The sequence below is a fragment of the Semicossyphus pulcher genome, unplaced genomic scaffold (assembly GCF_022749685.1).
Source record: "Semicossyphus pulcher isolate SPU_LCO1_2020_fin unplaced genomic scaffold, fSemPul1.0.p SCAF_11, whole genome shotgun sequence".
NCBI classification, from domain to species: Eukaryota; Metazoa; Chordata; class Actinopteri; order Labriformes; family Labridae; genus Semicossyphus; species Semicossyphus pulcher.
This window is the reverse complement of record NW_027211615.1, coordinates 26,578,342-26,602,472: the sequence shown is the minus strand read 5'-3', so window position 1 is coordinate 26,602,472 and position 24,131 is coordinate 26,578,342. Positions and strand designations below refer to the sequence as shown.

Sequence of the window (24,131 nt, the reverse complement as noted above, 5' to 3'; positions counted from 1 at the left end):
ACACTCTGTTAAAGCACTCACCGACGAAACCCAACACTACCCACCACTGCTATGGAAACCACTTTACAGCTGGGTGTTACGTTGCAATGGTGCTGGTATGCAGGCCAGGCCCAGATCTCAGGTGTCGGGTGGACAAACATGGAAAGCAGGGAGCAAAATGTGCTGCTGCAGCAAAACTGGTATGAAAGCGACAGGTAAGTTTACCATAAACATGGCCTCGTTTGGCAAAACTTCTGAATAAAAGCCTGGTTCTGAAAGCAACGGACTGGAAAACATTTCAAACAGATTCTCCTGACTGATCCAGCAACTCTTTGCTTTCCACATCTTATACCTTCCTTCTCCATGAGACCTTAGTGTCACAACTCTGCCTCGTTCTTAAACCATTCCCTGTGTCAACAAAATCGGAAATGCAGGTGTCTCCTTTCGACAACATCTAACGTAATGGCATCATTTCAGAACTTTTGCTAGAGCCAAAAAATAAACAGTATGACAGCCAGAATCCCTGTTTAGAGCCCCAAAGTAACAAGAAAACCAGTTTACCTTTAAAATGAATTGTTTCTTGTCTTACCTTTAACATATTTTCAGAGTATTGTCTTCAAATTGTTTGTTTTGTTCAACCAAAATCCAAAAGATATTTATCGTAACAGAGAAAAGCTGCAGAGAGGCTTACAATCAATCAGCTGGAAGCGGTTTGGCATTTTAGCTTGATAAATGATTGAAACAGTTGACTGATTAAGATAATAGCTGGCAGTTAATTTTCATTCACTTGATTAATTGACTTAACATTTACGCCCTGGCCTTATTGTTTAGGTGGGCAGAAGATCTGTACTGATCAGCTGTTTCCTTTGTCACTAAACCTGGAAACTTTTCAAACTACTTTACATGATAACAACAAACAGCTATTTTTGGATGACTTCAAAAGTCCTTAAGTGTCACAGAGCATTATGCAACTGATTAGGTAGTTTACAGGCTATCTGCTTCGTGTCTTGCAGACCAAAAAAAACAAGTTATTTGCCCTAAAACTCGCCAGTCATCAAAATGTCTGCTGCAGATTTCTAGTTGGCATTCACAACGCCTGGAAATGTCTTAATGAAAGTTGCAGATATCCTGAAACTGATGCAACTGATGCCACAAGTATCCAAATTAGCAGATGACATCATGTGGCCTTCCCCAAAAAACACCAGTTTGAGCAGGAAAAGTCGTCTGAGCTGAATTTCCACATGTGCTGGATTTACTGCAGCAGTCCGTCACAGGAAAGTTTAAATACTTTCCACTGGTTGGTGAAATTGCCTGGTATCAACAACAGTGTCATGTGGTGATACTGCCACTTAAACGCTGGTGGATGATGTAGTGCATTTGCATCAGGCACTGCCTCCTTAGACAAACAACTGACCGGGAACAGTAGCTTGGGCTGCAGCCTCTCCCCTTCAACACAAACACACATAATAACATGCAGGGAAACTGGTAGACGTGCAAGACTCAAAAAGAAATGCAAAACACAAACTAAGAAACAGGTTAAATTATTCGTACTCTCTCTCCTCCCTGAACTCCAGGTACACACACATACAGACATAGTCTGTGCTTGCGTCAGCGATGTCAACCCCAGTCACCCATCACCGCTGTCCCACTGCACCGCTGTGTGTGTTTGTGTGAGTGTAAAAAATGTGTGCGCGTTGAAGCAACTCTTATGAAACAGGGTGGACAGCTAAGATCAACAAATATGAGCGGGTGGAGCAGTGTGTGCAGGGAAGTCCCCGGCACACTGAGGTCACCCACACAGTATTATTGTTTTGTTTTTTCAGATTCTCCACCAGGCCCCGTCAGCCGGGTTGGGCTGAGCTGGGAGACAGGGCGAGGACGGGGTGCAGCTCCATTTGGGGGTCAGGAGGGGGCTTTCTAACAACCAACAGATGAGAAGAGGAGTGGATTCAGGACAAACACGCAGGTCTCTTTGAAGAGTTGGTGTGTAACTGTAGGCTCCACATCTCTCACTGAGCAGTGATCGTGTCTGAAAAATATGCTGCAGCCTATTTTGCTGCTAGACAGTAAATAAAAGTTAGATTTTGTACAACTGAATGAGTCTGACATTCAGTATTTGTACTGCTGTGCAAATATGAGCTGTGCTTTCATGTAACTAAAAGCATATACAGTTGTTTCTTAAGGTGATATGTTGGCCGTAATTTGTTAGGTGGGCTGCAGACAGAAAGGAAATGCAGCGCGGGAGAAAAGATATGCAGCTAAAGGCCAGGTTTTTAAATCAAACCCAGGCTGCAGCTACAAGGACAAGTCTTAGTGCATGGGATGCTAATCTACCAGGTGAGCTCCGACTGCAACCCAGGGTATATTTAATTATCAGATAACAGTTATTTAATATTGTTTCATATAAGAAGGGCTAACCTGGAAATCTGCCTTGATAGATGACAGAAGTGTGTAAGCTAAAGTGGCATTAGTTTGTGGTGAAAGCCAAGCAGCAACCTCCAAGGCTTTAAAAATGAAGCCATAAACTGTAGTACCTTGAATGGCCTCTTGAGGCTGCCTCCAAAGGGGAGTCAATCTCCAATTAGACCCATATTAAAAAAAGGCTCAGCTTTTACACATTTTTTATGTAACCAACTGTTTTAATTGTATAAAAGCGTCTTGAAATTTAGGTTAAGATAGTAAAAATACAGAAAATGCTTGTGCATGATGGGACGCCTTGGGTATCCACCCGCTCATCCAAATGTGGTCACTCCTGGCTCCAAAATTGAAAGTCAAACGTTGGCCACCAATTCAAAATAAAGGATTTAAAATGGTAGTCCACAAACCAATGGGGGGTTGCACAAAGACTATGTCCACTACTTGTATACAGTCTATTGTGAAAACAACCTTAAAGCAAGCTAAAACACAATATCCAACATATTCAAAACTTATAAAGTTGTTACAACCGTTTATGAATCCAGCAGACACAGACCGATGATTAAAACTCTTTAGCATTGGATTTCTGGCAGCCTAACAATTATAAGTCAAATATCCACCTTTCTTTTAGCTTTGTTTTGGTCTCCTCCATTTCCTGGCTCCTCGGCTCCTTAATGCTCCACTATGCTAGCTGTAACGTTATCCGTCTGCTATTTGATATAACCAACCTATCTGTGCAGGACCAGAGCTGCTGCAGCTGAAAGCATTTAACGTTCATGAGCCAAAAACAAAACAATTCTCAGCTCCATCAAATTCCTGTTCTCTTAACAAATCCTGAAAAGTCCAGTGAAGTCCCTCTGCATATCTGACTTCATTAGTTTGTTATGCTGATCCTTTTCACAGACCAACAACACCAAACCACAAAGATTTCAACACAGAGTCAGAGCTCCAAACATTTTGTGGTCCCCGGCTCAGAAGTTGTGGAACGTCAGTTGTGTGTTTTCATAGCTGTGTGTATGTGAGGGATTTTTATGCTGGTAATAAAGTTTAATCAAAAAGTATCACACCCATCTGCAGTTTCTCAAGGAAAAAATACAATGCAAGACCCACGCTGGCCTCCACAACACTAACTATCACAATTGTTTGAGAAATGTGGGGCCTTCAAGTGAATTGGAATATTTAGTGAATAGTTGACACACTGAAACCGAACATTTGGGCAATTTAATGTCAGAAAATTGTCATAAATACCAATTATACATGTCAAAAGTCCAACGGTTACATCTTTGAATCTCTTGCTTTGTATGACCAACTGTCCAAAACCAACAGAGCTGAGTGTACAACCACATCAAGCAAACAAAAGCAGCAAATTATCACCATCATCACAGGTGATGTTTAGGCAATTTTTATTTTCAAATTACTCATTGACAATTGATTTATTGCCAAAAAAGTTCCTGTAACTAAATATCCTGTCAATAAATTACCAACTTAAAGTTTCTGCATACATATCACAGTAAATATAATCGATTTATGTTCATCATATATCATATTTCAATCCAGGAGACTTTATGAAGGGTTTGTTTTTCAAACCTTTTTGTCTACTTTGACGTGTGTGCTTGTTCCCAGGATGTCCTCAGACAATAAAAGAAGCTGTGGCTTTTTTATTTTAGTCAAATGTGGGCATATAAATGTAGTGTAGCTTGCAATTAAAAGGCTTATAAACATTTTCCATGTCTTCTATAATGGATTCACCTTCTGCACGGTTACAAGACCCAGACAATCAACCACCGATATTTTTAAAAGGCTGAAATTGTTTCTTTTAATAAAATTAATTGACAAATTAAACCAACAAGCCCAGAAATGTCCAATAAAAGTTGTTTTTAATGGTTAAATCCTTAAAGCAGGTTTTTATTTACCACCCAAACGCAATGTTTTGGTCTCAGCCATGCTGCCACCTCCCACTGACCACACATTAACTGCCAACATGTGGCAGACAATAGGTTTTACTCCCAGTCACTACACAGGCCGTCCCTCCTTGTTTTCCCTCCTTGTGGGCTACGACTTAGACATTGATCTGCTGCAAAGCACCATGGGAGCTGGTAGCAAGCAGTGCTAAACACTCAGTCATTGGTCCCTGATTGCTGTCTGATCCTGTGAGGTCACCGGGGGGTTACCGCCCATGTGATTGGCCCGCGGGGGAGCCGGGTGGGCTGTGATTGACAGGTGGGAGAGCGAATCAGCTGTATGACAGGACGACGCAGACCAATGACGGCCAAAGCAGAGGAAAAAAGGGGCGAGGAGGGTGAGGAGGTGAGCCGGGGCCTCTGAGGGATTAACACGGTCTGACAGGCTGGCTGGGACAAACACACACACACACACATTCACACACACACACACGCAGCTTTTAGGGCGGGCTGCTCTGCTGAGCACACACAATACACTGCTTGTTTTAGAACAAGAGGAAAGAGAGAAAAGAGAGATAAGAGAGAGGCCAAATCACAGAGAAGGAATGTGTAGAGCGCAGAGAGAGAGCGAGATTATGAACCACAGGTGCTTCCCAACCCATGTGAAACTCCTGCTGTGGGCCTAATGTGAATTCCATGACTCTTCCATGACTTTTCCTAATTGTCTTTCCTCTCTGAAAGGTCTGGACTCGATCCAGGTTTCACTGGAAGCTGTCTACTGCAATAAATGTTTGGAAGTAGCTGAATAACACACTCAAACCTCTTGTTATTTCAGTGGAAAATTCCCCAATTTCCACAGAGTATCTATCAAGTTACCTGACCTTCCCTGTCTGGAATCTGCAGCTCAAAAGTCCATTTGCATTCCAGGAATTCCAGGACCCAGTAGGGACCCTGAAAACTATGACATATTACCCATTTGGATCCTCACAAACTCCTTAAACACACACCCACTCAAACAGAGACTATGCTGATGTGTTATTCTGGACTGCTTAGGGAGGCTTCTTTGAGGAGCGCTTTACATTTATTGATCGGATCTCGGCGGCCCATCTTGGAAAATTAACTGCCTCCGAAGCAGAGCGAGGCTTCTGCAAGACTGGCCGAGTTTCATTTAAGGTTTAAGGACCTCTACGTTAAAGCAGGAATTAATTATCTGATGCATTTGCAACCAAAACAAGTGGGTAATTAAAACCTTCTCTATATCATTTTAAGCTCAGATAATTTCACTGCAAGATGTTTTTAAACGTTTTCTGGGACCTTTTAAATTAGATGGATTTCAGTTGCCGTTTTGCACGAGATTGCATCTTAATCATGTGTTTCCTCTGAGAGTAACAGAGGATTATTTTGGGCTTGATGGCACATGCTGAAAAATGAAAACTACCTGTAATTACTTGTTTATTGGCTTCATAATATTCAGCTCTTGCTGCAGGAGAAACTAAAACAAGCCTTCTGACTGACTTTATCAAAGGCTGTAAGCACACAACTATATGTGAACAAGATTATTAATTAAGATCAGTGTAAATATTTTGGACATTTCCCTCACATATGGACCTATACAATTAGCTTATCACATTTATCCCACTTGCTAACCTTGCCATCATCACCTTGATCTTTTTGGTGATCAATCATTTAGTGATTATGGAAAGAATGGGACGCACCGGGGTAAACACAGTAAACTGTATTACAGCAGTATTTTCCCTTGTTTCTCCACCAGCGCGATAACCCCTGACATAACGAGCTAAGGCAGAGTACTAGATACAAACACAGAAACAACAACAAACAACATAAAGTACTAGTACAAAATACCACTTACTTCAGCTCCCATCCACCCAGAAATCCCATGATTTTTGTAGACATAAACAACAGCATTCAGGCACAAGCAAATCAATATTTATGCTAATTCTCTCCATGATTCATGACGATATTATAGCCAAAAGTGTAAACAAAGAAGGTCATATTTTATACGTATGCATTATATTCTAAATGAGTGCAAGCCAGGAAATATGTAGACACACAGCTGGAAAAGACAATTAACCACAAGTATTTGTAATAAAACACTTGTTTTCTGGAGTAGTTTTGACCAGCAAATGGTAACTTCTGTTCTGGCACAGTGTTATTGTGTTGTAGACACCTCCACCTCCACAATACCCCAGTAAGAGGTGAGTCATTTCCACCAACATGCTACCATACTTTTAGCAGCTATGAGACAAGCTAAGACGAAGCGCCTATCATGTAATGTTTGCTCCAAAGAGGAAGTGTCTTTAAGTAAAGGCAGAAAATATGAGTGAGGAATGGCAGGCTCAAAAATATAAGACAACATACTTGAAACATTTCCCCAAACTCGATTCACCTCAAAGGCACTGCAAAACCATATGAGAGCCCAAATCTTGACGTCAGAGACTAGACGTTGTTATGAACACGTCTCCACATAGACTGTCGAACCAATCACCTACATACTGAATCCTGAATCACTCTACAGGATGAAGTGGACTTCCTAACATGCTGAAAATAAACAGTGGTGATAAATATCCTGGCTGTCCAGTGTGACCCCCATCCTTCTTTTTAACAGGCAGCAGCCAATAGAGCGAGGCCAGCTGCATTAATTACAGCTGCTACACTCAGCGATGTGGCTGAGCACAGATTGGGTGGTGGACTGGAGAGGTCTCACTCAACAGCAAAAACACAGAGCGGATCAGGAATTAAAATGTAACGTGAATTTATTGTTCAAACTGTACAACACTCAAACAGTGAGGAAAATATACAGTTTGTTTTTTTGGGGGGATTGAGCAGCAAGGTCAAATCATGTAATAGACATGGGCCATAACTCTGCTGGACAGGCCTATAAGTCCTGATCCTTTGCCCTGTTTCGTAATGAACAGCCGTGTAGCGATTACTCACACACACACGAACTGTTTGGCCATGAAACGTGACATGTAACACATTTGTAGCTTCAACTGGTCGGGCTGATAGGCAGACACTTTGCAGAAGCGTACAGCAATGGGGAGGACACAGGTGGACACATAAAGAGCCGAAATTATCACAGTTGGCCTGTGATGATTTCAGAGAGCAAGATGAGGCGGGAACTGGAGTCAGTTTAGGTGAGAAAGCTAGGACTCCAAATATAATGTGAGTGATTACAGATTAATGACAGACAGTATTAAATAATTACCACTTAATAAACAAAATAAACATGCAGATAAAGGAGTTACGATTAACAGAAGTAAAAAGAGGAAAATGTTAAATGAATCTGGTGTGGCTTCACCCCAGCCACTATGTGTTTAGCAAGAGGGCCGATGAAGCTTTTTATTGAGCCTTTGCCAGATTTCACACAGCGAGTTATTCATGCACGTTTTGTAGCTACATTTTTCAGACACAACTCCACAGGCAAAGAAACATGAGATAAAAACATAGTAACACTCGTAGATTATCCCCGAAGCTACATGAAGCCACATTTTCATATTGTTCCCATTGCTCAGGAGGAGGTTTGAGGTGCTAGCTACATGGTGAAGAGTGTAAATACATCTGAAAAGTCTCTCATAGTTTTTATTCCTCTGAGTTGACTAACTTAGTAAGGGTTCTGAGGTCATGAGTCACATGACAATGGTTTCTGAACTGACACATACATTTGCCATCTTTCTCATTGTCTCAACACAAACAAAGATACAGAAGGCCGAACAAACCTTCAGTCCATAAATAAAGGTCATACATAAGTTGTTGTTGGTATATGGAGAACTGCTGGCTAGCTAGCTAAATTGTTATCGTTACAACTGAAGTAATAAGTGTGGAACTCCTGGCATTTTGGGCGGTTACTAAATACCTTCAAAACTCTAAACAAGGGAACACAGATCCCAAAGCCTTATAAATATTTGGGCCACTGTGGTAAGCTTTCCACTAAGCTTTTTTCCAGCATCTTCAAGTACTTCAAACAATGGCAACTGAAAGAGTTGGAGCTTGAGCTAATAAACACTCAACAACAGCTAGTTTGCTGAAATTACTGCATCGCAAAAATTAGATATAGACATTCAGTTTTGCAACCGCCTTACAAGTATACATAGCTTCATGTGGAAGCTAAGCGGTTGTAGCAACTAGCTAGAAACTAGTATCGAACACAGTGTCCTCAGCAGTTTGCAATGACCTGCCGTGCAGTTACATTTACATACATATAAGGCTACAACCCGGGACAACAGATGTAAGTAGCCATATAGCTAACTTGGGCCCAACTGTTGTGTTGTGCATGGCCCCTATCAAAAAAGCACAAAAACTAAACTAACTCAGATAAAGCGTAGAGTCATCATAGAGGTATAAATCAAGCTCAATTTGTACATAGCCTGGAAAACCAAAAGGGTGCTTTAATCAGATTTGTGATCTAAAACTAACAGTGTAAATGGGGCCTGATCTTTAGTGGGATCTTCTGCATGACTAAAGAATGATCATTTCTGCAACACCTTGATGATAAAGGTGACATACTCAACCCACCCACCTGCTCCTCCAAGTGCAGCAAACTGAGCATTTACTGTATGATGCTCCCTTCAAGTTCAGAGCTGCATCATATTTAATCTAATCATAACTGTAAGTTATTAAGAATACCTGCAAACACGACTATCATCATCTCTGCAGACTGAAAATAATCACACACGCACTTCTTCTACAAGCCTGTCAACTACAGAGTATGTGTCTCTGTGAGGGGGGCCTCTTTCTGCTGATCTCCTGTAGTGCTCATCACAGCTACAGCGTAACCATGGTGGCCACATGACATGATGAGAGCGAGGCAGAAAGAGGGAGAGAGCGAGGACCGGGCCGATGAACACACAGAGGGACAATGCAAACAGAGATAAATGCACAGAGCCATTTCTATGCGTGTGTGTGTGTGTGACCTCATGGTATTGTAGTTGTGGCTGAGGCCAGCAGATTTGTTAACCAGGCCTCCAATGTGCTGCTGCCAAACACGCTGCTACTATCGCCAGCTGCTGCGGCTGAAAACAGGTACACACACCAGGCTGACACTGACCTTTCAGTCAAAGTCAGACAGCCACCACACAACCAGGTTCTTCCCTCAGTGGAGACAGTTACTTCTTAGTTGTACAGTATATTTTCAATCAACCTTTTGATCTCAATGTGCTACCAATGAGCAAATAATTATCTGCATCTGAGCAGTACTTGAGTGCATCGCATGGTTTTCTTTATTTTTTAGCATATTCAATAACATTTCTTTGCACATCTATAAAAAAAGACTGCTTAGGAGACTAGGTGATGAGTATAAAAAGGGGTGAGCGATATGACAACATCCCGTAAACCAGAGCTCAATTAACAGTCAATTTAGTGCTGACATGATCGACATCCTATGGTTGCAGATTTGCAAATGCAAGACTTTTCCACTCCTCTTTGTCATTCATTGTAAATTACTGATTATCTTTCTATCTAAACATTGCATTAAAGGACCACAACTAGAGCTCAAGGAAGTTTCTGACAGATATATTGACGTTAGAAATCATCATTAGCTGTAGCCTAGGGCCTGCATGATATAAGGGAAATCCGCCATGTGCAGTAGCATTGTTCAATATTGCAATGACGATATGAGGTGTGATAAATCAGGACATTATAGGACATTTTCCTCCCTCTTCTCCAACTTTAATGACCAGGCAAGTGACAAGAAGTATGTACTGTAAGTTCATTCTTTAAAAGGCCAACAACAACAAGTGTTTTAAGGACAATCCAGGAAAAGTTCCATGATAATCAATAGCCATATATAGTAAATACAAACAAGCCAAACAAAATATATGGCCACACCACATCCTAGCTGTCCCAGCATTTAAACAATGGTATTGGCGCCATTGGTGGAAAGAGTGTGTCTGGAGCACTAGGATCTGGAAATGTCTGGTGAAATAAAAGAAAATCTGGACATTGCACTGAAAACAACCCAGTCATTCCACCTACACCACAGGAAACCCACTATCTCCACACAACACACACTTCCTGTCCACTTCCTGCTTCCTGTACAATGGGGAAATGAAGGAGGGAGTGGTCGGCTGATGTCACAGTAAGTCTGCTTACATGCTGCATTCAGGTCCCATAGGAAAGAAGGTGGATATTGGCTTCCTGGTTGTAGAGTACCTTTCACCTCCAGTTCAGGGATTCAGTACTATCAGAATATACCGTTTACCCCAGCTTTCATACAGTCAGAGTTGACCTTAAAGTTAATTGCTGTGTTTTTGGTTTGAGGTTCAGCATATCATGACAGGAGTGAGCTACAAAAGTGCACCAGGCAGTAGCGTGACATGTTGCAGTACAAAAGCAAATAATTGCTTTCTTTGCCTGCCATCCTACAGTTTTTTTCCCCCAAAAGAAGCAAAAGCAACAAACCCCTCAGGCTACAGCCACACCAATACGTCCACTATACTCCAATGTTTACAGCTCTTGAAATAGACAATTTTGGAAACCCTGCCTACTCCGTTTTAGTTTAAAACTCTGGGGTTGCATCCGAGTGTGTAAGAGGCAGGAATGGGGACTTCCGGAAATGATGATGCAGATACCAAAATGAGCTTCCTGATTGGGTCTCATCATCACAAAGTGTCTTATCTGCCTGATTTTTCTAGACTATCTAATGTGGCCTTTTCTGGATGAAAACAAACAACTTGACTAGGTCAAAATAAACAACTTATCTCAGGCGTTTGATGTCTACAGGTGCTACTTCTTGCACAGAAGGCAAGCTATGATTCAAACTATTACGGTGTCTTGCAGCGTCAACAGTCCTTCATTGAGCACCACTGTTTTGGGTTAGAGAACCAGCAGTGCACGTGAATTATCATGCAACATGGGTTTTAAGCTGTGTTCATATGGAGGTAGTTCTGAAACGGTGCTAAAACACTTGTCAGGACAAAGATTGTTTTGGATGTAAAATTAAAATAAAACGTGTCTCCTGCAAATGCTAAAAAATACCCCTTTGGCTGTCCAGATCCCTGGGCCACAGTAAGGCCGCTAAGCTGGAAATGTCAACGTCTATCGTCACTCAGTCGTCCTTTACAGAGCTCATGAGCTAAGGAATATATCGAGACATTAAAATATGCTGATTGTATCTTTAGAAATACCATTTTCCACGTTAATCAGTTCTGCTGCTAAAAGCTATATTCTCTCAAAGCAGCAATCATGCATTTCTCTTAAATTTAGCCTTCACAGTGTAGAGATAAGGTCATATGTATGCCGGATCTTCCTACACGCCTATTCGGCCAGTTTTGCAGCAGTCAAGTGCGCTGAGGTTACATGAAATGTTACACTTGACTTGTGTGTCATTTTTGTCACTTCATGCTGTAACAACGAGCAGGTTTTGGAGTGACACATTCAAGGTATTTAAAAACTAGTGAGAAGCGAGCAGTGACCACTTTTTGAAAATTGCAACGCTATTAATATTCAACACATGCTTAAGGAAATATATCAGGAATAGTGTGCATTCAAAGACAGGATGTGTGGGGTCAGCAGACCTGATAGTAAGAAAATCTCTTTCGCACTGTATTAACCCTGTACTGCCTTCCAGCCTTGTAGTTCAAATGAGGACAAATGGAAGTGAAAGTATGTAAGATGACATTAACTTTAATTTTCCAGCTCTGCTGCAACATAAAAGCTCTTTAAAGTCTATTTAAAGGCTTTTATTCTTTTTAATGCCTTAAATTTAGATCTAATACTTTTTCTGTCTTTTTAAGCTCCTGCAGACACCCAGACACTACGGCATCCTCTAAGTCTGTAATCTACAGGCTGACACGCAATCAAGCCACAGCGGGAATGTATAAGCAAAGTTGGCAGCCTTTGGAGATCTTCAGAGGTTGGCGTTTATTGGAGTTGATTTAGTGGAGAAGGCGGCCTGGTTCTAGGCAGGATCAATGGAGAACTGGATTGACAAAAAAGCTGCTGTTTAAACTATGAGCTTCTTTTAAGTTGGTAAGAAAAAAAATCCTTAGGTTAGCACTCTAGTGGAGGAGCCTTAAAACTCTTCTTGCCTTCAACCTATTTATAAAAAAAGAGAGTTCAACAATTTGTCTCTCACCTAAACTCGAAGCTTTCCAAATGAAGAAATGCAGCCAGGTTTTATGATTCAGCATTTATCATCTCTGGGAAATCACACATGCAGAGGCAGTGACCTTGTCATTTTCCTAAAACATCAAACTGCAACTGCCGAGGAACATAGCATACGTCAGACCTGCCTCTTTAACAACAATGCTTCATATAATTACTGGCTTTAACAGAACTACCTGCTAATTACAACACTTTCTGCCTGGGTGCACATTGAAAGAATGCTGAAAGTAAGGGTTTGTAAGATGATATAAATCATCTACTCTTGAGCCCGACAAATGTATCAGCCAGCCGATGATTTTCCTGCATCTGTATCTGGGTGTTTTTTTTCCAGTTTGAACATATATGAAAACTTTTTTGCAGAACATATAATAACAATCTCATTGTTTGTCCAGCAAAGGGTACTCCAACTTCAACGTTTAGTAATATCTGCAGAAAATGTTGCAGAGCATCACAGTTGGTCCTCACAGGAATTGTATGATATGTAAATATTCTACCTTTGCAAAGGCGTACTGGTGCAAAACTTTTGTACAATCCATAAAGAAACAGTCTATTTTTCATTCCAGCTAAAAAAATCTGCTACCATATCTGTAATCTGTGAAGTTTCCTCATCTTTAAAATGAGAATGCGGAAATGAGGATCTCCTAGGAAACCCATATCAGCCGGGCTTTGCAACTCTATCATTTATCTTTCGCTGTGCATTGCGCTGTTTACAAGGTCTGCTTGTCCTGTACACTGTGTGTCTTCCTGTACAGTAGATATTTTTATTTAGATACCTGCCTCTGACACGTTTGTTTATGATTAGTTTAGGTTCATGCTTCCCGCGGCAGAGCTTATAAATAAAACTAGATTTCCTTCAGAAACCTGCTTTTCAATTCTCGTTTCCTGAGACGTCACTTTTAGATCTGCCGCGCTGTGTAAGTTATATTTGGGTACAATCTTGACAACAGCTTTTTTTCTAATGCACAGCTTTCCAAGCACAAGGAACTGCTGGATATCAGCTGTCAACATTGAAACTCTTGAACACATGAAACATATTGTGTGTTGGGGAGGAGATGCCGCAGACCGTGCTCAAAATTCTTCAGCTGCACAGAGTTACTCTTCAAACAGGACTGAGCATCATTATTTGGTGGCTTGTAGAGAAGTTCAATGCCACCATATTGTGCGAAAACATTCTCACTTCCAACTGGTCAAATACAGCAGCTTGGTTAGTGGCCCTATGGTTCGAAATATGACAACCCAACACGTTTGCACATGCAGGGCTCCTTGGTCAAGTAAAGGATAGATAAGCAGCGCCAGGTTAGACTTCCAAAATAAAGCCTGTTGGAAAAATAAGATTTGGATGTGCAACAAAATTAAACAGGTGGTTACAGTTTGATAGGGTTTAGGCAACAAAGCTACTTGGTTATGTTAGGAATAAAATCACACATACATAGTTACTTTGATACGTAACTGAAGGATGTATGTTACGTGGGTTAAGTCAACGTCTTCAAAAATGTCTACGGTGACTATGTCCAATTCTCTAGGATGGAAGATCTGTGTTAGTTTGGACAATCCATTGCCCGCAACAGCCACTACAAGCTGACTTTCCTGCTCTCTACACAATGTCACCTGACTTCAACGCCACACCAAAACAATTAGGTGGAGAAAGTAACTGAGATATGATGCAAAAGGAAACCTACAGCATCATGTATTGAAACACTGAGCCACAATTCAAGGTGTTGTATTTGACAAGCTGGTAGTCAGAACATGCTGGAATGGCCAATAGTCTGTCCGACCAATCTCTCTCTCTCACACACACACACACACACACACACGCACGCACGCACGCACGCACACACAGTACCAAATCCTAATAAGAAACACTTTGCCTTCTTTTTCGGCAACCTAGACAGCCAAAATACAAAAGTGAAGCAAAGTAAACTTTCCCACCACCTTTCCATCCAAATCAAATAAACTGTGGGTGTGAATGTATCTGAATCCAATCCCATCTATTGTGCTACGTCTTTCAGGCCCAGTGTTTGTTAAACTCTGCAAAAAGAAGCCCCAGATCTCTGCCTACGACGAGTCCCCACGTGACACAAGTACCTGTTATGTTATAATAAGCCTCGCCATAAGTCCCACAGCAGGGTTCATTCAGTTTGGGTTGCAAGATTAAAAAGTTTGAGAACCTTTGCTCCAGACTAAGCAGCCATCCATTGCTAATCTAATCACACGAATGATCTCCCTACCCTCTCTCTCTCTCTCTCTCTCTCTCTGGCAGTTTGGTGTGAACATAGTTAATTAAACATAGTCAATTATCGGATATGTTGTTTGTATTATGGTGGTAAATTAATTCTAAAGTCAATCTGATCCATACTGTAAAGCTTTATTACAACAGCAGCATATTTCTTTCACTCAGGAACAGTCTAGACAGTGTGAAGGACACTTGTGCAGCTTGGGGGCTCTACCAGCTGACATATGGGGAGGGTGTGGCGTGGTGAGGAAAGGACATGCATCTGCTTACATTTAATCATGTTCTACTGGACTGAGCAGTCATGGGCAGCAAAGCTAAAGCAATGCCACTTGTACAGTGAGAGAATTACAGCCTTCTGAACGGGGGGCAATCATTACTTACAGGATGGAGAGGGTTGTGAGTGCAGTACACAACGCTGGCCAACGGCTGGCCAGCTTCAATCCTGATAAATTAATCGGCTCAAGAAGTGGTGAGGGGACCCTGTGGCCCCCCTACACCCTTATCCAAGGAGAGGTGGGGGTTGTGAGCTGCCCGCCTAAAAGACACAGCAGCTGATGCAATCACTGTCATAGCTATAAATCAAAACTACTTAGCCATGAGATGCACCGGTTGAGGGGTTAAGGTTAGATGGATATTGACTACCTCCTTAAGTCCTAGAAACATCACCTAGCCCTTACTGTTCTTTTCTAGTTAGCTTGCTGAAGCCTGCAGGGAGGAGTATCTGCACATTAACAACCTATACATCGTAATTGCGCATTTACAAGTCTGAAGACTGTATGCTGCATTAACACTACCTCTACCTCCCTGTAATGTTTGTTTACATTTAAGATATGTTATTTTTTAGATTTTAGATTTACTTGAGTAGGTTTACTTTTCAGATATAGTTTATATTTTAGATTAAAATAGTTGAGTGTATTATTGCCGTTAGAATTCTTGGATATATATATTCCTCTCTTTCTTCTAGTGTTAGGATTATTCTTACAGTGCATTTATTTTCTCCTGTGCTGTATTTGCTGCGATAGCCTGCTGCTGTAACGCCACAATTTTCCAGTTTTGGATCAATAAAGTACATCCATCCATCCACCCACCTATCTATATCTCTTTGTATATTTCTATCTCTATATCTCTATTTATCTATCTCAATCTCTATTTCTATATCTCCATCTATATTTCAACATATCTATCTATCTTATCCTGTCATGTTGTTAGTAAACAACCAGACTGGAGATTTAATTGCAGCACTGCTCCTCAATATGTTGCAGGGTCAAATTATTGCTGGTCAAACAGGCAGCTCGCATCAAGCTAGCTAGAATAAGGACAATGCAGGGCGACACTTGTCTGTATATTGCACTGACAGAGACGTGTGTAGGCTGCTAGCATCAGTGCTTTGAGCGCCCTACCTGTTGTGAGCATTTACACTCAGCATGTTGCTAATACTTTAAGCTTTTATCTATTTGCTCTGCGTATCAAACAACCTCACCGTGCGTGTGCCTGGGTTTGTCAGCCATTGCAGACACTGCTGCAAGCCCGCTTCACGTCCAATGCACAAAGCTAAAACTGGCACAGCTGAATATATTACAACTTTGTTTTTTCGTTTTTATAGCAATGATGTGCTAGGCTACTTGGGCTTGCTAGTTTCTTCAGTTTTAAGACAATGGCACTGTTCATGTTCGCTCTACAGGTAATGTGCTTTGCTAACTAGCTAGCTAGCCCTGATACGTGCCGTTCCCTCTTGCACCGGAGATAACAACACGCCAAACTCCATTCAAAATTTGGCAATTGCGTATGGCCTCTGTTGTCGCACACGTTCACAGCACACTGAATATATCCTGAAAAAAAATCCGCAAATCAGTGAAATTCACTGCAAATTCGGCATTAGTATTTTGCTGTTAACTTTAAAATAAATGTCCCCTCTATCTACTTCAGAAGACACAGTAGTGGGTGGTAGCGACCTAGCTAACGTTACGTTAGTGGGAAATGTTTCTAAAATAAGGAATTTACCTGGACGTTGTGCCAATTTATAGACAAATTACAAATGAACGTTTAGTCGTCATGAAAGCTCAAATATGTATTTAATGTTGAAGGCCTTGTGCCCTGTAATTTAAGTGTGTATATCACGACACTGTAAATCACCAGTTTTTTCTATGGAGTTTGGTGTAAATTCTCTCCATGCACGTACGGGGATTCACCGAGTAAACCACGCTGCCCACAACATTATGGCTTTCAACATGTTCAAGCTAAGTGTCAGCCAGTGGTAGCTTTACAGTCTCCCATTCACCCAGAGGAGGGCCTGCGGGACCGCGGCCTCTCCTGCTACTCCGGGGGGGTCTCCTACCTCTGTGGGCCGGCTGATCTCGAACAGGTCGAGCCGGTTGGCGTTCCAGTGGTTGATGATGTCGGCCAGTTTCCTCCTCTCCTCCTCCCTGCTCCCCGTCATGGTGGACAGCCTTTTAGACCCGCTCCGTCCGTCGGTACAGTTGAGTAAAACTTCCCGTAACGTTAGTCCACAGGAGGAGAAAACGCCGCCACAAAAACCAACGCGTCAGGTCTGCTGTTTTATTGCTCGTCTCTCCGCTCACCGACCGACCTGCTGTCTGATCTGTTTCTGCCTCGCGCTCCCGGTGCGTCTGCGCGCGCACCCGATTCACTCTGGATGGGAGTCCATGCACGCGCAGAACTGTTAACCGTTTGCGTTCCAATAAGTGTGATTCATGACGCTGCTTTCCTGAAAGCACTCTGCTGTAAAGGGTTAACAATGACTGCACAGGGTAGTAAGAGGGATTACGTCAATATGTAGTAATTAAGCCCCCCAATCTTTTTTGATTAAGCCGATTTATTTTCCTCACCTTTATTTAATTTGACCATATGGATGTCCAATAACCCAGTGAATTTTTCTAAGAGAGATTTTCACACTAAAAATCCAATATAATAATAATAATACAATATAAAAATGCAATAAAAGTTAACAGAATACAACATCAAAAAATGTGTTAAAAAAAAAAAACATTTAAAAATTAAAAGAAAATCCAAAAACATTCCCCTCACTAACAACTACAGTTATTTTAAGATTGAATGTGATATTTGTATACTTTCAATTATCAATAAAAATAAAACCCATAAAATACTTAAAACAGAAAGAAGTAGTGAAAAAGTATATATTGTACATATGAACAACAGTTTCAGTTGTCCAATAGTCAACAGTGTTATTAAAAAGTAACCGATACTTATAAGAGTTATAGATTATATTGTAAAATACATAAATCAATAACATATTCAACACATAACACGCTTGCATAACTTGCCTTGAGAAATGTGTCAACATGACATATCCAAGACCACTTTCCTGCACAAATAATAATAATTATTATTATTAATAAAATGTTAATAATAACATTAATTTATATAGCATTTATCAAAACCAACATTACGAAGCGCTTTATAAACATAAAACCCCATCAATAATACACAACGATGTAGAAAATAAAATAGGAAGACATACAGAATAAAAGAACTTGAAACTGTGGATAAAACATAAAAAATGACAAGAAAGCCTTTTAATAAGAATAAGTCTTCAAAAAGTATTTTAAAATGAAAATGAAATATTGATACAGGAATATAAAATATATCACTTAAAGCTTATTATAAAGGTTGAAGGCTGGGCCCAAAGACAATTGAATTCCCATCCACCACAACTGTTTCTTCTCAAACCGCAGGAGAGGAGCTTTCTCTGTGTTTCCTGATCTCATATTGTCTCCTAAATCAGTCCCAGCCTGCAGGTGCTGAATGCCACACAGTGCTGCCAAGTCCCCATGTCTACACACACACACACACACACACACACACACACACACACACACACATCTCTAAACTGCATTCTGGCAGGTTTATGTGGCAAAAAAAGGCATCAGTACACAAGTCTAAAAGCTGAAACTTTTACCAAACTTTTAATATTTTAAGGAAGTATTTTTTTCTCCTTACTGCAGCACAAACACACACACACACACAAACACACACATCCTATGTATGTGTGGAGGATGGATGAGCCATTGTCTGCAGTCCTATGTAGCTGATAAACTCATGTCCTTCCTGTGGACAAACTATAACACAATCAGCAAATGTTGGTTTCCTTTCTGTTTGTCTGTGTGTTGCTGGAGGTAATGAGGTGTGTGTGTCTGTCTGTGTGTGTGTAAATGAGCAGCAGAGTGCTCCATCTATGCAAACAGCAGCTCTTTATTAACACACAGCTGTCAGTGACTGTGAAAGGTCACTAAATATCAGGCAGATACATGAGAAATGTCAGGAATATGGTGGTGATCACATCTACAAAAATAGACCTGATACAGCGGTGAGTTAGTCATGTAGACCTCCCACCTCTTCTTCCTCCCACTTCCTCTCCTCTCCTCTTCTCCTTTCCTCTCCCTCTCCTCCTCGACGGGGTGAAGAACAGCTTCTTATAAACACATTCGTCACTGTGGATGAATCTGTGGGTGTGAGTGCCGCGCTGACATCATGCGTGAGTAATGACCGCCAAAATAAAAGCCTTTATCAGGGCAGCTGATTATAAAGTACACAGTGGATTAAAGAAAAACAAATAAACGTTGAATATTACCTGGAATAATTTTGGATTTGAGAAATACGTATCAGCACAACAACAGGCAATAATACTGACCACATTTTTCTCTCAATAATAATGGAGCTGACTCATGAACAGATCAAAATGTCTTCCTGCCGAACATAGAAATTTTGATATAAAAGTCAACTTGTTTGTTTTTTCAGTGTAAGCATCTGATATTTGCACATGTGAGTATCATAATAAAGTGTTCTGCTTCTCACAGATGTATGTTAATATAAAGAAGTACATTATAAATAAGATATGCTGTGCAGAGATGTGGACTTGATGACTTGATGACTTGGACTGGAGTCGACTCAAGTCACTGTTTTGATGACTTGCAACTTGACAAAAAATAAACGACTTGAGACTCGACTTGACTTGAGGCATGATGACTCGGATGACTATGCTGTGGGGCCTATGCAGATTTGAGAATTTTTAATGAGGGAGAAGGAGGAGATGCCTTGGGGTGGCTGCACGGTGGTGCAGGTGGCACGGTGGTTAGCGCTGTTGCCTCACAGCTAAAAGGTCACTGGTTCAAACCCCGGTTTGGACAAGGTGGGCCTTTCTGTGTGGAGTTTGCATGTTCTCCTTGTGCATGCGTGGGTTCCCTCCGGGGTCTCCGGTTTCCTCCCACAGTCCAAGGTTACAAGCTCGTAAGGTTAATTGGTGACTCTAAATTGTCCATAGATGTGAGTGCGAAAAGGTTGTCTGTCTCTATGTGTCTCTATGTGTCAGCCCTGTGATTGACCGGCGACCAGTCCAGGGTGTACCACCCTTCGCCCAATGACAGGTGGGATTGGCTCCAGCCCCCCACGACCCTGCACAGGATAAGCGGTATAGATAATGGATGGATGGATGGAGATGCCTTGGGGGGACTTTTACAAGGTGAAAAAGTATTTTGCAGAAAAAACATATCAGACACAATTTATTATTTCAAGCAGAGCATTTTATGTCTTAAAACATGACTTGAGCTGGTCTGTCATAAAATTATAACAAACACTTTTAATCGACAAAAAACATTTTGCTGCTAATACTTCTGAATTTGTACTTTTAAATAATATCTAAAGTGCTATTTGTACTATTTCTTAAACGCATGTCTGTCTTCCACTCCTTGTGAGAAAAGTTTCTGCCGAAGTGAAATCAACAGCAGAAGTGAAAAACCACAACAGGAAACCAACTTCACCAGATAGCTCTGCCACTTCCTGTATCTGTGATACTATCACTGCTTCAGTCACCACACTCACACATGCACACACACACACACACAAACAGACGGCGGTCACAGACAGAAGTTGCACTGATTTCTACAAATCTGCACTGATAAAACACACACCAGTGTTCCTGCCGCCTCAGGTCTCAGTTTAGACATCCTTATTTAATGGCCTTCACTGATAGCGGGGTGAGTCAGTGTCTCTGTTCTGATAAACAGCCTCTGAGATCATCTGCTTTCATCATTTCAGTCTTTAAACTTCACATTCTCAGAGATGAGATCACATGCTTATTTGATGCCCTCCCCACCTGAACACTTATCCATTATTTAGTCTCCAACTCAAACCACAACCATCCTCTCTAATCTGCTACTTTTGATGATAACCTGCAGGAACGTTATGTGTGTTACTGCTTATCTTACTGACAGTGACACTTGCGGGCAGATTAGTGAATCTTTCTGTTTGTAAAAAGCACAAAAGTTAGATTAAAGTTGATGCAAACAAAGTTTAAAGACAAAATAAGAGCTGCAAACACTTGATAGTGGACATGACTAAAGAAGTAGTTTAGCACACTCAGCGCTTAATCACAAAGATAGAGAACAATGTGGTCACGAGTCGTAGTTCTTGTTTGTTTATGTAAGCCTACGTGGAACAAAACAATGCAATATAAAAAGAGGAAGCTGGATATGATGTGAACTCATGAAAACGAGGAAGCAGGAAAGTGAGGCAACATTGTTTATTAGGTTATTTGTAGAAGAAAACAGCACTGAAAGTGGCAACGATATTTTCTGTGGTGGGTAAAGAAAATAACAAATGCTGGCTTGAGTTTGTTTGTGCCTTAAAGGGAAAAATTTTACCATAAAACAAAAGGTACATTTTATCAGCCAACTACAGCACTCTATCTTAACAATACACCCAGTTGCTATGTTTGACTGAAAGACTGAAATATCTCTACAATTATTGGATGGATTGTTATTATCTTTCATACAAACATTGCTGGTCCCCAGAGGATGAATCATTAAGTCATTCATGAGCCTCTGATCTTTCCTCTTGTGCCACCATGAAGTTAATATTTGTGGTTTTGAGTTACCATAAAATTCCGTGTATAAGTTGCACTTTTAATGCATTCTTTTCATCTAAAAAGTGGGCTGCATCCTATATACGAGTGCGACCAATATACCAGTATAAAATGCAGAGGGAGGTATTTTATTGTGTAACGGTATTTTACCCAGATGATGGCGCAATAATCGAGTTACTTCGTCACGGACATGCACCGTCAAGATTGTTTTAAATGTGTTTCAAAAACTCCCAAAACAGTTTTTATATATATTCCAGTGAGACTTATATTCTGGATTTTACGGTAAATTTTAAAAATATTGGATGGATTGTCATTAAATTCTATACTTTCTTGGTCCCCTGAGGATGAATCTTTATGAAAGGCCTCTGACTCCTTGTCCACTGCGACAAGAGTTTGACCTGTGTCGTTTAATTGGTTTAATCCAGTGTCAGCACTAGTTCAAAATATTTCCGTTCTGTGGTTTATGATCCAAAACCTAAAGAAAAATCTAAAGAGTATCCCATCCACCTAAGCTGAACCTTGTGCTGAATATATTAAGCTATTAAGCTAGCATGCTAATACACTGAACTAACATGGTATACATGGGAAACATTATACCAGCTTAACATCAGCATGATAGCTATCTTGTTGTGCGCATGTAAGTGTATTGCTCTAAGGACCACTATGTACAGCTTCAAAGCAAGGCTGTAGACCTTAAACAGGCGGTATTATTAATTTCAAGCCTCATATTTCTCTCTGTGATACCTGTGGAGCAGCTTAGCATAAATTAAAGTCCTCATTTTTCTCACACTGGTGCTCTGTGCAGGCCCTCATACAGCTTCTGCCTGAAACGACTCAGTCAGCTCTGTCCCTTTAAGAAACCCCGCCCCTACCATCATGCTTTCTTCTGATTGGCCAGCTCGCTGAAGCCTGCTGAGGCTATGTAGAAAAAACTGTGTGAAACCAGGCGTTCACAGCAGCCTGCAGACTGAGCTGAGAAGCCTGGGGATGACTCCAACATACTTTTACCTACAGATCTGAAACTTCACCCACGTTTAGTCCGAACATCCAACATTGTAACATTATGTGTTAAAACGTGAGACAGCATTTAAATGTGTTTGTGATGGTCAACTGCCTCAATCTTTCATGTGCCTCTACAGAGAGTCTTTCCATTGAAATGTTATTTATGTCAACAAGTCGAGCAGCCTGAGGCCTGACCACTCGCTGTAACATCTATCATGTGTTCATGAACAGAAGTGCTGCTCAGCCTCAGGCCCCTCCCCATAATTTATCATCATCTGTATGTGCGTGTGCAGTGTCGTCTAAAGGGTGGTAAATGTATTGACATCATGGTGGATGGGCACATTTTTAATAATGTAATCTATACTCTGCTGTGGAGAAGACATAAGGGGTGTGGCAGCTAATGAAAATAGATGGATGAAGCTGAAGGGAGAAGCAAAGTAGAGATATAAAAAGCTCATCAGTGAAAAGATGGAAAGAAAGAATGAAGAGGATCTGTGGCGGGAGATTACAGGCAGAATGTGACCTTACATGACGTTTTGTGTGATCATTAATCGTATGTTCGTCCTGCAGTACGAGGTCAGCTGCTGCTCTCTGTCTCCATTCACCAACTACTTATCTAAAACACTAAAAAGCCAGATGATACTCCCAATTTCAGACAGAAATTCACCTTAAAGGACCTTCCCTTTAATGAACAGCAGCTCTGACATAATCTTTTAACTCTGATTTCAAAGGGAAGTGAGAATTTCTTCAAGCAAGGAAGATTAAAGTAGCCCGGATTATCATCAGTGGACTATGCTGCTTAAAAGATAAGAAGGGAAAACGTCAAACTTTAACGTCATAAGTGCTCAGACAGTTTCTGCATAGGGAGAAGGAAGCTTCTGAAATGACTTCAAAAATCAGCTTTTTCTCTCTAAGACACCTGTGAAATACCAAGCATGCCAGGGGGGATACAATAAACTACACCAGTAAAGAGTAAGACAGGTGTGCTAATCCCCTCTTTCCCTCTTACCTTTATTTGAAGTTTTAGTTTTGTTTGAGATATCTTCCTTTGCTCAAATAAAATGTAGGTCGAAATAATTTCATTAGTGTATGTCTATATGTTTTTTTCCCTGAAAGTTTGGCTAATGATTATGTTAGCAAGCAAGCCAGCTAAGGTTAGCCAACTAGCTGTAACTAGCCAGCCATGCCGCATGGATTTAGGGTTGGTTGCTTTGTGATATTAGCTTACATACAAAAGCTAGCCGATTTACCAGTCATAAAAGCCCCAGGAGTCTGGGTCAATAAGCTGATGTTATCCACTCAAGACAGTATTTTGCTACATAAGCTAGCTAGCATTTCGTCCATGTTAGCAAGGAAGCTACTCCAAGATAAGAATAAAACTAAGGGCCCCAAATTAATTAAAAGCTCTGCCAATTTTGTCTTTAATGTCCCCCAAACATGGGTCACATTCCCGTATAACAGAATAGCTTGACTATTTAAGACCTTTTATCCTGTTGTGATGCGTCTGTCGATTTTTAGCTAGCGTAAATAGTTTTGATACGTTTCTCCAATAAAATATAGGTGGAAATAATTTCATTTGTGA

At 40.9% G+C, this 24,131-nt stretch overlaps 1 protein-coding gene across 7 annotated transcripts in view; it reads right to left on the bottom strand.

The window, feature by feature from the left end:
• The window catches only part of afdna (afadin, adherens junction formation factor a), a 122,146-nt gene extending 104,890 nt beyond the window's left edge, over positions 1-17,256 (bottom strand). For all 7 annotated transcript variants that reach the window (XM_069657319.1, XM_069657321.1, XM_069657323.1 and 4 more), the window contains exon 1: positions 16,985-17,256. In XM_069657319.1, the coding sequence (XP_069513420.1) occupies positions 16,985-17,086 (102 nt within the window). In that variant the 5' untranslated portion in view covers positions 17,087-17,256. The remainder of the gene's footprint in view (positions 1-16,984) is intronic.
• Positions 17,257-24,131: the final 6,875 nt, after the last annotated feature.